The 18,251-nt window shown below is 34.4% G+C and overlaps 2 protein-coding genes across 2 annotated transcripts; both read right to left on the reverse strand.

Moving 5' to 3' along the window:
* Window positions 1–197: 197 nt before the first annotated feature.
* Window positions 198–9,440, reverse strand: LOC139773772 (uncharacterized). Its single transcript, XM_071708487.1, has 4 exons — window positions 8,982–9,440; window positions 5,423–6,008; window positions 3,189–3,419; window positions 198–2,832 (listed from the first exon to the last, which is right to left on the reverse strand). Exons 2-4 carry the CDS (start codon window positions 6,003–6,005, stop codon window positions 2,306–2,308), a joined length of 1,341 nt encoding a protein of 446 aa, XP_071564588.1. The 5' UTR covers window positions 6,006–6,008; window positions 8,982–9,440; the 3' UTR covers window positions 198–2,305.
* Window positions 9,441–10,555: 1,115 nt separating this feature from the next.
* On the reverse strand, window positions 10,556–15,697 carry LOC139773771 (uncharacterized). Its single transcript, XM_071708486.1, has 4 exons — window positions 15,386–15,697; window positions 13,022–13,616; window positions 11,647–11,871; window positions 10,556–11,295 (listed from the first exon to the last, which is right to left on the reverse strand). The coding sequence occupies exons 2-4, from the start codon at window positions 13,611–13,613 to the stop codon at window positions 10,745–10,747; spliced, it is 1,368 nt and encodes a 455-aa protein (XP_071564587.1). The 5' UTR covers window positions 13,614–13,616; window positions 15,386–15,697; the 3' UTR covers window positions 10,556–10,744.
* Window positions 15,698–18,251: the final 2,554 nt, after the last annotated feature.

Genomic DNA, 18,251 nt, shown 5'->3' on the forward strand with positions numbered 1-18,251 from the left:
TTATATTCGATAATAATATCGAGTTTTTACACGAATATTCGATATAATTATAATAAATCAACAATAAATGAAAACATGTGATTAAAAATTTGCTGACAATGGATTCGCAATACTAATAAAGCTATATGTGTATAAGGTAGATGCGCGAATACATACGTAAGATGATTCCTCAATTAGAATGTCTTCATGCTATTGCATTTATCAGATAGAAACTTTAATGTCACAACCAATGATATCAGTGTCGAGTTCAAATGTGTTGTTGTATCAACTTAATTATAAAAAATTACATGTATAAAGATATGACCAAAAATATATACTATTGTGGGATTATTTTCCGCGCCCGGTCGATAATCAATAATCGAGGATTACGTATCGAATGTTTTCGCGAAGTTGTGCGCGTCGACCGCGCCGATCGTTAACAGTCAGTCGGAGTCGTCGGAGAGAGCAAGTCGAGCAATACAGAGCAATACGAAGTAACGTTGCGCGTTTGCTAACGAGTCGCGCGAGTGATCAGATTGTAAGACAGTATTAAGAGTTACGTTCGTCCGCGATACGAGACTATTCAACGAGTTATACAATTGGAATATGAGACAGAGTTAAGAGTTTATATTTGCATCGTTCGTCATAACTTATATTCATTGCATCGTTTTGTCATAACTATTTGCCTAATCTTATAACTTGCTCAGAATAAATATTCATATAACGTTAATCATTTACTCCGACTCCACAAGCATTTATTTAATCCTACACTATTATTAAATAATAGAGGAAAGTCCCCTATTATGAGACAGGATCTAATATGAGATATATTAAGCTAAAAGGCCCTATATAGGCCCCATCTGTTGATCCCACCATGAAAAAACCCCGCCATCTCATATTAGGATCCCTATCTCATAATAGGGGACTTTCCTCTACTATTATTAAATATATAATATAACCAGAAATATTAAATCGAAAGCATAAGAGTAAGTTTTTTTTCCCAGAAAAATTGAATTTAGAAACTGGGAAAATATTTTTAAAACATAAATAAATAATATGTTTCTTCTATTTGCATATAAGATAAGATGTGAGTATACAAGTGTAATCGAGATAAGCGATTAAAGCACAGTTAAAGTCGTTTTTCGGAATATATATCTCGATAATAATTATATTGATACAGGGCGAAGCTAATTACATAATTAATTGCAAAATTACTAATTTTATTGTGAGATTCGACCATGCAGAGCAATGTCTTTTGTACCTTTAACACTCCGTATTTATTATACATGACATTTCCTTTTTTTATTTACTAATTAGTTTGTTCTAATTAAATTTATTGATACCACAAAATCTGCAGGAACTGCTTTCTTGTCATTTTATTGTATTTCAATGTAAAAAGATTTTTATACTCGGAACGGGAATAATAAACACGCGATATTTTCAATTAACTCTTATCTGTACATGTTGAAGTTAAGTATATCTAACTGACAGATGACAACTGCAGATTTAAAGGAACAAAGGATGTGAATATTTTCAGACATTGTATTTCATTCACAAGTTAAGGCTTCTGTTCACTCGCTGCAATCATTTTGGATTGATGACGTCAAAAACGAGAAAAATAGGTATCATGAAAATTCTTACGACATTAAAATAAAAATGTTTTTCAATAAGAGATCGAGCGTTTGTAATAGAATAGACTTGTAAGACATATCGAACATTCTTCTTTTGTTTGGGTAATTCACGTACGTCAAATTGAATCAGTGCCTAATCAAGGATGAAAATAAGCCGTTTGGCAGCTACTAAATTGAAATAAGTATTTGCTTTCACATATTGTCATATCTTCGAGGACGAGCGTGGCCTAGTAGCCAAAGGTCCCGGGTTCGATTCCGGGCTAAAAAAATTATATTTGTTCGTTCTCCTCTCGGAAAGCAATGACAACCGAGAGTATGTCTTGCCAAGAGAACTTTTCTAAAAAATATAGCCGTTTGGAATCGGCGTTAAACTGTAGGTCCCAATATACAACGTGTATAATCTACGTGTGCAACACATGTATATGTAGAGAAGTCACTACGCTCGGACATGAGTAATAGGATGAGGATGGATATTAAATTATATCAAAATAGTAGTCTTCGGTATATTTTAACACTACGACAATTATTTTAAATAAAAAAACACTGCGTTGAAACGAAAAATACGCTGTAGGTCGCAAAACTAATTCAGTTTTTTAATGTCATTTTTCGCACCTTTTAGTTCACAATTTTGCCAGGTGTAACGCCGTGTGTACATTGTCAAAGCGGACTTTTGGCAATCGAGCTAGCAGGAACCTTTAAGGTCTGGGCTGAGATGACCAATGGGGCCACTTTTTAATTTCATTATATAAGGCATCTCCAGGACTCTTAGTCTTCACAGCTTGTCGGTGACCTAACAGTTTATAGTCAAGCGCAATTTTTCCGGCTCCTAAGCCGACCTCTATGAGCTTTTGCGCGGCATTTAATTGCGTTTTCGGCGGTACAACCGAAGTGAAATCACCGATGAACGCAATACCGATACTTATGCCGTTATAGTTTACTGAATGGCCACCGGTGTAATTCCAGTTTCTGCCAACATATGCGAGGCCGTCGCCTCCAACCATGAAATTGTAGGCGATATCGTCAAAAACACCTTCCATCTGATTATTCTGGATAATTCTCAATTCGTTTGCGCACTTTAATTGCGTGGTACAGAATGCTGTCACAGTGTGACAAATAATTACATGTGATACTGGCAGTTTCTTCATTTTTCTTAGGGGTTCCGAAGGCGGCCGTGCACCCCATTCGTCCCTCTCGACAATGCGAAACTCTGTCCCGTTATTACCTGCAAGTCATGAAAATAAAATACATATCGTACAAAAAGTTCAAGATATACCATGCAAACAAATTTATAGTTACAAACTCCTTAATTTAACACCGAATTTGGCAATCTCAATCAGACGCATATGTCAACTTTAACATTAAAATCTAAAATATTACTCTCATATATAAGAATGCAAAAAGTTTTAAAATATATGACTCATGGAAAGTAAAAAGAGACATGCTTTTAAGTAGACGAATAAATAAAATGAATACAAATATATAATGTAGGAGACAGATTTTAAGTTTGCAATCGTAATAAGATACCATTTACCTCGTGTCGCGCTTGCATAACAAAATATTTTCTAGATGGACAATTACCCGGGGTAGATGAGGTTGGAATATCCGATGTGGTTGGTGTGGTTGGTGTGGTTGGTGTGAGTGTTGCGGGTGGTGTGGTCGGTGTAAACGATGTGGTCGGTTCGGGCGGTGCTGGAGATACGTCCGATTGATGAGTGAAATGTACAGTTATGGGCACTACAATAGCTAGAAGTATTAAAGTTAGAACGCACGATAAAACCGCACGTTTCCACGTCCAGAGCCATTGCGTTACTAAAATAATTATAAAAAGTTATATTAGAACGATAGTTTCTCACGAGCTACTTAATATCGTTTGATGAAATTCATTCGCAATTATTATAACGGGTAGCACTGTGTACGAAAGGAATATTATAATTACATAAAGCCCCTCGCGTAAAGTATTATAATTCTTGTTTGACGTCACTTTTCTGCTAGTTTATTCACAATCGAGTAAACAATTTGCGTCATGCAATATCTTGCCAATCTATGTCAGATACCCAGGTAGCAAACACAAGTCATTGTGACGTCAAATACTAGTCATGTTTGTACAAATGACGTCAAATGACCAAAAAGCAACTATGTCTTTAAAAATGACATTATACTGACGTTATTCCATAACATCATTATGACGTCTATTTTTAGTCATTTTTGGTTAGGTTAGTCTATGACATCGGCGACTAATAATGGACGTTTATAAGACGTCCTTTCTTAGACCATCTAAAGACGTCATTTTAAAGACGTCTTAAAGTCATCCAAATAAGGTCTTTTTGTAATATAACTATTTTTACTTCTTAATATTGTTTAATAAAGTAATAATAAAATAAAAACCACAAAATTAACTGCAATATGTTTGTTTAGCAACTTTATGATTGAAGTGGCGATAATTTATGGTATAAGTGGATGTAGTTGCGTGTGATTATAGTTTTATGATAACTATTTCACGCAGTGTTATAGCTATCAAGAAGATTATCATTACAAAATTTTTGAACACTTTAAAGATGTACCTGTTATAGACAAGTACAGTTAATAAGGAAGCATCAGGGTGAGAAGATCGTCACTGTCCACTGGATCATCGAAGTTAAGCGACTCGGACTGTACTAGGATGGGTGACCGCCTTGAGAGCGGCTATACGCACATGGCATGTTGTAACGAAACAGTTAAAAAAGTTTTTTTTTCTTAGATAAAGAAAAAGAACATTTTTTTATAAACGTTTATCAAGTAGACATTTTAACATTTTAATTTCATAAAAAATATTTCTAGAAACCGGTATGTCGTACAATGGATCTATTTTTGCCGTCAATAAGACGTCAGAAAATGACGTCAATTGTCTGTGACATTAGACCGTCATTTTAACGTCATTATGTCGCCAGTTAGTGACGTCAGGAATGGTCAGTAAAGGACCAAAATTTGACGTCAAATTGACTTGTGTTTGCTACCTGGGTAGCGTGACACATATACATATATACTGTAGGATAAAAAAAGCTCTTTCATATTTAGCTTTAATTCTTGTGGCGCAATTGAAGTGTAACAATTTTCAATCTAATAATCGTCGATATTAAAACTATATTCTGGAATAGTTGTGACAGGACCATTAGTCGAAGTAGTTAATAATATTTGTGACATATCGGCTGTTCTTCCGAAAACGTTCATGCTTTGGTTTAGATCAAAGTATTAAATAGTTCCTTCTAGAAAGGCATATACTAAAAGGTATTTTTTGCGACTCAAATAAAGTTTTTGACATCGTCTATTTATTAGTGTATCGGCATTAGATTGACGTCAAATCGACTAATCATTTGTGGCTGAATATGTACGCAATACAAAGTGTTGAAATGCTTAAATGTAAAACGTAGAGAAAAGAATTTGATTCTATGATGTCTCTGAATTTACCAAGTAATTATTGCGTTCTACTAATTTATTTAAATATTTTAAGACAAAGTATATTTTTTCTTTTATAAAAAAGATATTAGAGTAATGTCTTATTGCGATGATATCGATAAAAAGTATCTACATTATATTCAATTTATAATATACTTATATATTTATAGATATTATAATTCAATTTTAAAGGTTGCGATTTATAATTTTTTATATGAAACTATATTTTATATAAAACTATTGTTGAAACTTATAAGAGATCTGTTCCTTTTAGTTATCCGGCGATTTTATGCTTAAACATACGAAAAGAAACAAGTATAGAAAAACTATTAAAAGCAACTGGCCTAAATAATCTATTACGTTGCACGATTAACTATTACCTTTATTTAATTTAGTATTTTGCGGAAAGATGCATCCGTTTGGAGCTCCGTTGTCTTTACTCGTCAGCAAATCCGAGGTATTGTCGGAGGCGCTGCTCGCATCCTGATTCGGAGTAGGATTCGTGTAAACAAACTGCTTTAAAGTAACAGGACCATTGTAGCAGGTCTGGTTAACCAGATGCACATTCGTCGAGTTCTTCACGCGGACATCGCCAAAAGTCGGCTGATCAGCGTTCGGTAGGACGACATCACCACTCGTGATGGCGAACGCTGGTTGCTGCCGAACGATGGTCGACGATACCGGCAGATTCGTGATCCAGCCGCCTTCTTCGACATCCGTCTCTTCTTCCTCGTCGTCGTCGTCTGCGTCACTGCACTGTGTAGAGGAAACTCCAATGCTACCATTGCCCGGAGCGACGACCGCGGTTTCCCTCGCCGAGCGCTCAGTCTCGCCGGAAAACCTGTCGACCGCGTGACTCTCGGCAGACGCAACAGTACCATTCACGTGATCCTGCTCTCTCTTACCCTGGTGATCACCGTCGAGCGCTTGCTGTTGCTGTTGCACCAATGCCACCGTATCCATGAGCTACGCGAAAAATTCACCTTCTTTATATCGGATACGTCATAAATGCGATACGCCGAATGCAGCAGAATATGCTCGTCGAGAAATAGCTGTTAGAGTCTTTAGATATCTATATTCGTCAGGTCGCTACGAAATCTTCTTTCACCATTAGACTATAACAGTCTGGGTTAATTTTTTGTCTCTTCTTTATTTCATATCAGATAATAAAGGAAAGATCAGTTTGGAAACGTAATTCTTTTTTGTTAATATAGGATTTTTTAACAGTTTAACAGTTTCCGAAAAACTACGGTTTTTATCTTAAAAATGATTTTTCCAAAGATCGTTGTTTGATATGTTTAAAACACTCGAACAAACATCTGCAGTTTAAATTTAAAATTTTGTTTAGATAAAAAGAATTACTACGTTTTTGAGTTTTCTTTTATAAGATTTACTAAAGAACTGAGATATAAACTGAATCATGCTTAAAATTTACTAATTGTTGAAACCGGTCATTAGTACGTTGAATAAAATCGACGAGTTCGTTTCTAATCGACGGCTGTCGGATGTGCCTGTTGGGTCCTTATCTCATAGAGTAATAGAATGTTTTAATCAAGAAAATTATGTTGACAAAACGTAAATGCACAAATAAATAAAATCAGTGATCGTGAAGCAACATTGCGATAAACGGCAATAATAAGAAGCTTAAATAAATTAAAATAAATAATAAGAAGCTTAAATAGATTAAAAATAAAATTCTGTAGGTCAGATATTGTTTGGTATGGCAAATTTATTCAAACTTCCTCCGTTAATAAAACAAGAAGAACTATAACGTTATGCCTGCTGCACAGTAAAAAAATTTCTGTTAAATATAACATAAATCACATGTCTCTCTCAAACGGTCTACTCAAATTTTTGTGTTATTACTTTAACATAATGTGAATATATCAAATTATGACACAAATATTATGTCCATAATTTAACACAAAATAAACAAAAGTTTGATGATATGTGAACGAAAATTGTATATACAAAAGACATCTGTATAATGTTAAATATAAATGAAAAACATATTAATTTAACATTTTTGTATTTTGTACAATAGACATCTGTATAATGTTAAATATAAATAAAAAAGATTTTTTAAACAAAACTACATTATTTTTATGTTAACCTTACGATTAAATATAAAATGTGTTATTTTAACATTTGATTTACTTAAATATGAATTTAGCACAAAAAAATCAGATAACATAATCAAAATTAGTTAAAATAAACAAATGTTTCGCTCGACAAAGTAACAACTAATTAAATTCAAACGGCCAATTTCGAGCAATTATCAGGTGTTAAAGAAAAATATTTAATACATTCAATATAGTATACAATTTCGTTAACGTTTCGCGCCTTACTTGGCCTTCCTCAGAACAATAAAAATCGTCCGCTATCTCTCACGATGAACACACGTTGTGCGAGACGTTGTAATGAATTCACCCCGGCTCTTTGTTTCATCGACTACTTATTTGTCACTAAGATGGTTGTGAGACAAGGAATTTACATCCATATGAGTTTTCATGGACGAATAAGGGACATACAGTGGGAGAAGCGACCGACTCAGTGCGTGGATTGACGAATAATTGACACTTTTGACTTCAATATGACTAACTGTCCGATTGCTTTGGTGAGACCGGATTAATGCAAATTGTGGCGTCGTAATGAGTTGATTCGTTGTACTCTTAGAATAATGCGAGATATATATGCGTTTTTGTAATTTTTATTGTTCTGAGGAAGGCCAAGTAAGGCGCGAAACGTTAACGAAATTGTATACTATATTGAATGTATTAAATATTTTTCTTTAACACCTGATAATTGCTCGAAATTGGCCGTTTGAATTTAATCAGATAACATTCAAAATTAGTTAAATTAACACATACATTACATTTTTACGTTACATTTTCAACACAAAAACTTTAACAAGGTTCATTGTTAACAAAAATACACAAAATTTTTTACTGTGTAACGTTATGCGTGCTGCATACGGTGTAAATCGCATTTATGCATTTTACACATAGCGGATATTTATTAATTATTTTAAATCGATAAAATTATATGCGTACAGTAAATATATCCGAGATGTGCAATGCTAATTCAGTGGATAAATTCTTCATAAAATGTCTAAAAATCATACCGTTTGGGTCATTAAGAATTCTTACGAAAGCAAACACACTAGATATCGTTAATATACGCCATTGTACTTTTTTTGCGTCGAATCTTTTATCTTACATCGTTACTTTATAAATAAACCGCCGCGACCAATTCAAAAATTTTCCAGTACAGTTATTGTTCTATATGTATACAACTCAATAATAATAATATTAATTTATTAAACTCCGTTTTTACAGATTATGGAGATTCACGCCGGTCAAAATAGTATATGTTTCGAATAGAATGTATGTATATGATAAAAAAACGGCGAAGAGAAAACGATGAGTATCTTTTATAAGAAGCAGAACATCTACAACGAACAATTTCTTTGTAAACAAATTATGGACATCGATTATACTAGCATAAACTGAACGTCGCAATATTATATCTTCGCCGTTCAAAATATTTTACTGCGGAATAAGTTGCGTTCAATCTGACTGATGAATCAAATTTCGCTTATCTACATCACAGTGACAAATTTTTAATTAGTGATGGCGTAACTCTTGATCAGTTAAAATTATTGACATCCGCCGATTGCAGCCAGAAGGCATAACAGTTCGTCATGTCTTAGCTTGACAAATTGGAACATCAACTGTAAAAACGAAGTTTATCTTGAAAATACATATTTTAACATACATTGTATTTAAACCAAAAACTCATAGGTAAAATAAAAGACAAGCTCAATCGAGAAACATCACTCGTGATCAATATTTCAAATCGACGCAGCTGGTCGGCGATAATCTATATTATCCGTTAAATTAAAGATTGACTGATTCATATACTTATCACTAGAATTACCTCGCACAAATCATCGTTCGCGCTGGCGGCGATCACTTTGCCAACACTAAATTTACACTCAATCTATATCCATTATCCATTATCGTGAAAAGCGCTTCGCGGAATGAGAAGCTTCATTTGATCTGGTCCTAACAATTTTTGACACGTTGTTGATACCACCAGCAGTTAGAGGATGCACCGTCCTGCGGGCACGCAGGATGTAATCTGAACAAGAGCGGACTCCGATCAAACCATTATCGTTTATCTTCGTTGATTTTATGACACTCTGATGATCAATCAGATAGATACTGGCTTCAATGATAAGGCAACGCGACTACCGAAGAACAACACGCCTTAAATTGGCTGCGGAATCGTGGAAAGCGTTCTCGATCTCGCTCGCGAGAAGCAAAACAAAAAATAAAAAAGCTAACACCGGAAACTGGTATATATAGCGTGCACAATATTCACTTTTGTACAACAAGGATTCCCGTATTTAATTTGAATGATAACGCCTCGGATTCCTGTGCTGGTACGTGGATGGCACCGCGGTCATCAATGTCACACCTAATCTACGTCACTTACTACGTTTACGCGAGTGTTACTTATGCAGTAACTTACGATAATTTACTCCGCGTAAACGAGTGAATTATCGTAAGTTACTACAGAAGTAACGCTCGCGTAAACGTAGTAACTCTGCTGCGTATTAAAATAAAGTTACCGTATAAATATAAGTCCGAGATTATGTTGTATATATGTATATATATATATATTTCAGAAGTGCGCGATGCTCGTTTTTATCGAAAAGAATGAATTTTACGATCGCAAGCCGCTTGTCAAGCACTCACTGACAATCGAATTGCCGATGGAAATGATGGAAACAAAGCACGAGTAACGCCGACGTTATCTCCGTTCAATCCGACACTGGAACAGACTGCTGTCGCATTGTCTTGTCGAACGTGTTTGGGAATTATTGGCACCACTCTTTGTCTCTTTCCCTTAAAACGACTGTAGCTGCGGCATGCATGTATATGCGTCGCAGCATTATACGATTTTTAGTCTTTTCGGTTTAGTCACCGAAGCCGAATCGACTTGTATCTTCATTTCGATGGCCGAAGATTCCTAACACCACTAACATACACGAAACATCTATATAATTCTCATTATATAATTGTTGGCAGTTTAAGGCAAATAATTAATGCTAATTATATCACGACATTTGCCTCCAATTAAGAGGCAATGTATTTAAAAAAGTATTATTAAAAAATTTGGAGCTCTCGTAGAGGAGGTCTTTGTATAAAGAAACAAACTTATATTTAATTATATGTATAATTATATAATATATAGGTTCGATTCCCGGTAGAGCTAAAAAAATTATATTTGCTCGTTCTCTCGGAAGGCAATGGCAAACCACCGAGAGTATGTCTTGCCAAGAGAACTTTTCTAAAGAATATATAGCCGTTCGGAATCGGCGTTAAACTGTAGGTCCCATGTACAATGTGTATAATCTATGTGCGCAAAGCATGTATATGAAGAGAAGTCACCACGCGCTCGGACATGAGTAATAGGATGAGGATGAATATTAAATTATAACAAAATAGTAGTTGTCGGTATATTTTAACACTACGACAATTATTTTAAATAAAAAAACACTGCGTTGAAACAAAAAATACGCTGTAGGTCGCAAAACTAATTCAGTTTTTTAATGTCATTTTTCGCACCTTTTAGTTCACAATTTTGCCAAGTGTAACGCCGTGTTTACGGTCAACGCGGACTTGGCAATCGAGCTAGCTGCAGGAATCTTTCGGGTCAGGTGGGCAGGGTGACCAATTTTTCCAATTATTTCTAATTTCATTATATAAGGCATCTCCAGGACTCTCAGAGTTCACAACTTGTCGATTACCTAACAGTATATAATCAGACGCAATTTTTTTGGCTTCGACGCCGAACTCTATTAGCTTTTGCGCGGCATTTAATTGCGTTTTTGGCGGTACAACCGAAGTGAAATCACCAATAAACCCAATACCGATACTTATGCCGTTATAATCGCTGGAATGGGCACCCTTGTAATTCCAGCTTCTGCCAACATACGCGAGGCCGTCGCCTCCGACGAGGAAATTATAGGCGATATCCGAAAAATTATTTTTCATCTGATAATCCTGCATAATTCTCAATTGGTTTGCACACTTTGATTGCGTGGTACAGAATGCTGTCACAGTGTGACAAATAATTACATATGGTACTGGCAGCTTCCTTGGTCTTAGGGATTCCGAAGGTGGCCGTGCACCCCATTCGTCCCTCTCGACAATGCGCAACGGAGTCTCTGTCCCGTTATTACCTGCAAGTCATGAAAATAAAATACATATCGTACAAAAAGTTCAAGGTATACCATGCAGACAAATTTATAGTTAAAAGCTCTTTAATTTAACATCGAATTTGGCAATCTCAATCAGACGCATATGTCAATTTTAACATTAAAATCTAGAATATTACTCTCATATGTAAGAATGCAAAAAGTTTTAAAGTATATTATATGACTCGTGGAAAGTAAAAAAAGACATGCTTTTAAGTAGACGAATAAATACAAATATATAATGTAGGAGACAGATTTTAAGTTTGCAATCGTGATAGATACCATTTGCCTCGTGTCGCGCTTGCATAACAAAATATTTTCTAGATGAACAATTACCCTCAGTAGATGAGTTTGGAATTTCCGGTGTGGTTGGTGTGATTGGTGTAGGTGTTGTGGGTGATGTGGTCGGTGTAAACGGTGTGGTCGGTGCGGGCGTTGTGGTCATCGATGCGTCCGAATGACGAGTGAAATGTACAGTTATGGGCACTACAATAGCTAGAAGTATTAAAGTTAGAACGCACGATAAAACCGCACGTTTCCACGTCCAGAGCCATTGCGTTACTAAAATAATTACAAAAAGCTATATTAGAACGATAGTTTTACGAGCTACTTAATATCGTTTGATGAAATTCATTCGCAATTATTATAACGGGTAGCACTGTGTATTATACGAAAGGAATATTATAATTACATAAAGCCCCTCGCGTAAAGTATTATAATTCTTGTTTGATGTCACTTTTCTGCTAGTTTATTCACAATCGAGTAAACAATTTGCGGCATGCAATATCTTGCCAATTTATGTCAGATAGCGTGACACATATATACTATGAGATAAAAATAGCTCTTTTATATTTAGCTTTAATTCTTGTGCCGCAACTAAAGTGTAACAATTTTCAATCTAAAATATCGTCGATATTAAAACTATATTCTGGAATAGTTGTGACAGGACCATTAGTCGAAGTAGTTAATTATATTTGTGACATATCGGCTGTTCTTCCGAAAACGTTCATTCTCTGGTTTAGATGAAAGTTTGTAAATATAGATAAAAAGGCATATACTAAAGGGATTTTTTGCGATTTAAATAAAGTTTTTGACATTAACTATTTATTATTGTATCGATATTAGATTGACGTCTAATCGACTAAACATTTCTGGCTAAATATGTACTCAACACAAATTGTCGAAAATGCTTAAATGTAAAACGTAGAGAAGAGAAGTTGATTCTATGATGTCTCTGAATTTACCAAGTAATTATTGCGTTCTACTAATATATTTAAAATTTTTAGGACAAATATTGATTCTCTATAATTAGATACTCAATATATTTATTGCACACGTTTTCAAATTATAAGCTTGAAAGTGTTGAAAGTATATTTTCTTTTATCAGGAAAGATATTAGAGTAATATCTTGTTGCGATGATATCGATAAAAAATATTTACATTAATTATATTCAATTTATAATATATTGTACTTAGCATATTTACATTATAATTCAATTTTGTGGGTCACGATTTATAATTTCTTATATAAAATGGCATTTTATATAAAACTGTTGTTATCCTAAGATACAGATATTTATGAGGGATCTGTTTCTTTTTAGTTATATATCCGGCGATTTTACGCTTAAACATATCTATACTTGCAAAGAGAAAGAAGTATAGTAAAACTAAAAGCAACGGGCCTGTTGCGTTGCACGATTAACTATATTACCTTTATTTAATTTAGTATTTTGCGGAAAGGTGCATTCGTTTGGAGCTTCGTTGTCTTTACTCGTCGACAAATCCGAGGTATTGTCGAAGGCGCTGCTGGCATCATGTTTCGGAGTAGGATTCGTGTAAACAAACTGCTTTAAAGTAATAGGACCATTGTAGCAGGTCTTGTTAACCAGACGCACATTCTTCGAGTTCTGCACTCGGACATCGCCAAAAGTCGGCTGATCAGCGTTCGGTAGGACGACATCACCACTCGTGGTGGCGAACGCTGGTTGCTGCTGAACGATAGTCGACGATACCGGCAGATTCGTGATCCATCCGCCCGCGCCGCCTTCTTCGACATCCGTCTCTTCTTCCTCGTCGTCGTCGTCTACGTCACTGTACTGTGTAGAGGAATCTCCAATGCTACCATTGCCCGAAGCGACGACCGCGGTTTCCCTCGCCGAACTCGCAGCCTCGCCGCGAAACCTGTCGACCGCGTGACTCTCGGCAGACGCAATAGTACCATTCACGTGGTCCTGCTCCCTCTGACTCTGGTGATCACCGTCGAGCACTTGCTGTTGCCGTTGCACCAATGCCACCATATCCATGCGCTACGCGAAAAATTTACCTTCTTTACATCGGATACGTTTTAAAATGCGATACGCCGCATGCAGCAGAATGTGCACGTCGAGAAATAGCTGTAGAGTCATTAGATATCTATATTCGTCAGGTCGCTACGAGATTCTCTCACCATTAGATTATAATAGTCTGGTTTAATTCTTTATCTCTTCTTTCTCTCATATCAGATAACAAGGGAAAGATCAATTTGGAAACGTAATTCTTTTTTGTTAATATAGGATTTTTTAACAGTTTAACAGTTTGCGAAAAACTACGGCTTTTATCTTAAAAATGATTTTTCCAAAGATCGTTGTTTGATATATTTAAAACACTCAAACATTTTCAGTTTAAATTTAAAATTTTGTTTAGTTAAAAAGAATTACTACGTTTCCGAGTTCTCTTTATAAGTTTACTAAAGAACTGATATAAACTGAATTATGCTTAAAATTTACTAATTGTTGAAACCGGTCATTACTACGTTGAATAAAATCGACGAGGAATGTAACAGTTCGTTTCTAATCGACGGCTGTCGGATGTGCCTGTTGGGTCCTTATCTCATAGAGTAATAGAATGTTTTAATCAAGAAAATTATGTTGACAAAACGTAAATGCGCGAATTAATAAAATTGGGGAGCAACATTGCAATAAACGGCAATGATAAGAAGCTTGAATAAATTAAAATAAATGATAAAAAGCTTAAATAGATTAAAAATAAAGTTCGATAAATCAAATATTATCAGGTATGGCAAATTTATTCAGATTTCCTCCGTTAATGGAATAACAAGAACTAACGTTATGCGTGCTGCGTACGGTGTAAATCGCATTTATGCATTTTACACATAGCGCATATTTATTAATTATTGTAAATCGATACAAATTATATCCGTATACATTAAATATATCCGATGTGTATTGCTGTTTTAGTAAATAAATTCTTCATAATATCTAAAAATTATACCGTTTAGGTCATTAAGAATTCTTACAGAAGCGAACACACTAGATATCGTTAATGTACGCCACTGTGCTCTTTTTGCGTCCAATCTTTTATCTTACATTATTTTATAAATAAAAACCATCGCGAACAATTCAGAAATGTTCCAGTACAATTATTGTTCTATTTATAATTCTGTATTAATAATATATTATTTAAACTTCGTTTTTACAGATTATGGAAATTCACGCTGGTTAAAATGGGTTATGTTTCGAATAGAATTTATGTGAAAAAAGAACGGCGAGAAGAAAACGATGAGTATCTGTCATAAGAAGCAAAACATCTACAACGAATTGATTTCTTTGTAAACAAATTATGGATATCAATTATATACTAGCATGAACTAAACATCACAATATCATATCTTTGCCGTTCAAAATATTTTATTGCGGAATAAATTGCGTTCAACCTGGCTGATCAATCGTAACCCGCTTGCCTATATCACAGTGACAAATTTTTAATTAGTCGTGGCGTAACTCTTGATCAGTTAAAATTATTGACATCCGCCGATTGCAGCCAGAAGGCATAACAGTTCGTCATGTCTTAGCTTGACAAATTTGAACATCAACTGTAAAAACGAAGTTTATTATAAAAATACATATTTTAACATACATTGTATTTAAATCGAGAACTCGTAAGTAAAATAAAAGACAAGCTTAATCAAGACACATCAGTCACGATCAGTATTTCACATCGGCGCAGCCGGTCGGCAACAATCCGCATTATCCGTTAAATTAAGGATTGACTGACTCATACTTATTGTTAGAATTACCTCGCACAATTCATCGTTCGCGCTGACGGCGATCACTTTGCCAATACTATTTTCACCATCAATCTATGACATGGTGCTGACATCGTGGAAAGCGCTTCACGGAAAGAAAAACTTCATTCGATCTGGTCCTAATAGTTTTCGTCGTTTTCGACACGTCGTTGACACCACCTGCAGTTGGAGGATGCACCGTCTTGGGGGCACGAAGGATACAATCTGAACAAGAGGGGACTCCGATCAAACCACTATCGTTTATCTTCGTTGATTTTATGACATCCTGACGGTCATTTAGATAGATACTAGCTTCAGCGATAAGGCCACGCGACTAACGAGTAACGGCGGCATTATCTCCGTTCAATTCGACAAAGAACAGACTGCTGTAGCGTTATCTTGTTGAATGTGCTTAGAAATCTGTAGCTCCACTCATTGCCTCTTTCCCTCAACCACAACTGTTAACGACATAGCTGCGGCATGTATGTGTGTGCGATAACGTCGCTTTAGACGACTTTTAGTCTTTTCCGTGAAGCCGAACGGATTGGTATCTTCACTTCGATGGCCGGAGTTGCATACACGGCACATGCAAATTATTCCTATTATATAATTTTTTGCAATTTAAGACAAGTGATTAGTGTTTCGCGCTATATATCATGATATTTGCCTCCAATTATAAAGAGGCATTGTATTAAAAAAAAATTAAGTGTTCTCGTAGAGAAGGTCTTTCTATATGGAAACAAACTTATAATCACGCAGTTTTATATATATATAATTTATATTTCTTAAAACCAAAATTTAAAAAACAATGTTTTAGAGATAATTTTTCATATTTTTGAAAAAATCTAGTAGCATGAGAACCAATAATATATTAGATTTTTTTGGATACAATGAGATTATATAAATTGTAATGAATTTAACATGCCGAGACGTCAGTATTATACATGTTGATATAAAATAATCGATTATTTAATAATAATATTACTAAATAAAAATAAAATATTATATTCAATAATAATATAGAGTAGGTACTGATCCTACGTGAATATTCGAAATAACTAGTAAATCGAATAAAATAAATGAAAAAACATGTGATTAAAAACTTGTTGACAATGGTTTCGTAATATTAATAAAGATATATGTTTGAGGGGAGGAAATATATTGATTTTATAAACTAAAAAAAAAATTTTTATAAGACATAAATGAATAATATATTTGTTCCCCATTTGCTTAAAATAGATATTTTTATACAAAATGCAATATTTATATGGTAATTTCGATTTGGAAGCTTTTGAACCGAGATTAAAACTTATTTGCATTTGATAGTGTATGTATTTTATGTATATGTAATCGTGGCTAAAGATAATTCATGCATGCTTACTGATGTGATTTGTTAAAAATTATTACATATGTATGTGGGTATACAAATGCAATTGAGATTTACCTCTTGCGATAGCTTCAGAGAATTTAATCGCGATAGCAATTGAAGCACAGGTAAAGTCGTTTCTCGGGAATATATATCTTGAAAGGAATTATGTTGATTTTAGGATTTAGCGAAGATAAAGAAGATAAAACTAAAGATAAATTAATACAGTTATTAATTGTAAGAAAAGAAGTTCGAAAAAGTACGATATAGCACATGAAAGCAATCGCTAATTAAAATATTAACAAATCAGTCTTTTCTTTGATAATATTAATTATGTCTCTTCAGATAACAAATTATAATCATAATAATCTGTAAATTTTTTTTGTTATATGTTATAATGTAAATTGGTTGATGTTAATATCAGTGTGATTAATAAGAATATTCCAGTCTTTTTTTTTAATCTTAAGATTGGGTTCTTTTTTTCAATAAAATGTAATATAAAGATTTTTCTCTTGATCTTTTAATTATATGCTTTTGTATAGGGGAGACCGGGGCCTAACCGTCAGTTTTTTTTCGGTGCCGATTTTTAACAAAAAAATAAATAATTTTAGTTAAATGTGGTATACCACTGTAAAGAGTGAACCTTTAGCTACAAAATTTATATAGGAAATTTTTATCTACATCGCTTTGTTTAACCGGTATAGAGCAAAATCGACAACGGTGGAAAAATTGAAATCTAAAAAATGCCGGGGTTTAACCGTCACACTGCATTTTCAATACATATACGTACATCTAATCCTGAAAAATGATAGGATACATCTTAATAATTGTTTTTTAAGAGAAAAATATAAAAATTTATTTAAAATTCTTATGCGAAACATTATTAAATAAGAGAACATATAAATGTAATATATCGTTTTTTCGCTTTTTTATTAACACAACGATTAATGATAATTATACGCTATAAACCTTGCTTGATCAATAAGAAACTTATATACGGAAGCACATATCAAAATATGTTGTAGTTATCGAGAACTAAGCTAACAAAGATTCGGCCTCGGTGAAACGCATACTCCCTCGTCTTCGCCAACCGAAGGTTGGCAGCAGTCGGGAGAAAAATAGTTACGAGGGTTCCTCTTTCCGCAGAAGTCACTCGCCCGAATTGTTTCACTCCTCGACGTCCGATGACTCTATTCGGTGTCTGAACGGTTGTAATTCCCGTCTCATCCATATTCCATATGCAGTAAGCCTGGAAATGCCCGGAAATGACTTGGAAATGCACCCGGACTGCTTACTGACGGATTAACCCCAAACACAAGTTTCAGGTTTGATCGCCCACGAAATATTAGACATCAATTTGCTTCGCGAGACGCTACCGTGTCTCTTGATTAATGCACAATAGAGTAATATTTATTATTAAATTTTAAATAAAATATACTTTTATATATAATTGAATGGATTAATTCACCAATAGATTAATAACTTTCGCGTTTTATTAAAACGACAGAAAAT

Source organism: Temnothorax nylanderi, unplaced genomic scaffold (assembly GCF_030848795.1).
Source record: "Temnothorax nylanderi isolate EJ_2023f unplaced genomic scaffold, tnyl_v1.0 TNYL_tig0068_pilon, whole genome shotgun sequence".
Taxonomy (NCBI): domain Eukaryota; kingdom Metazoa; phylum Arthropoda; class Insecta; order Hymenoptera; family Formicidae; genus Temnothorax; species Temnothorax nylanderi.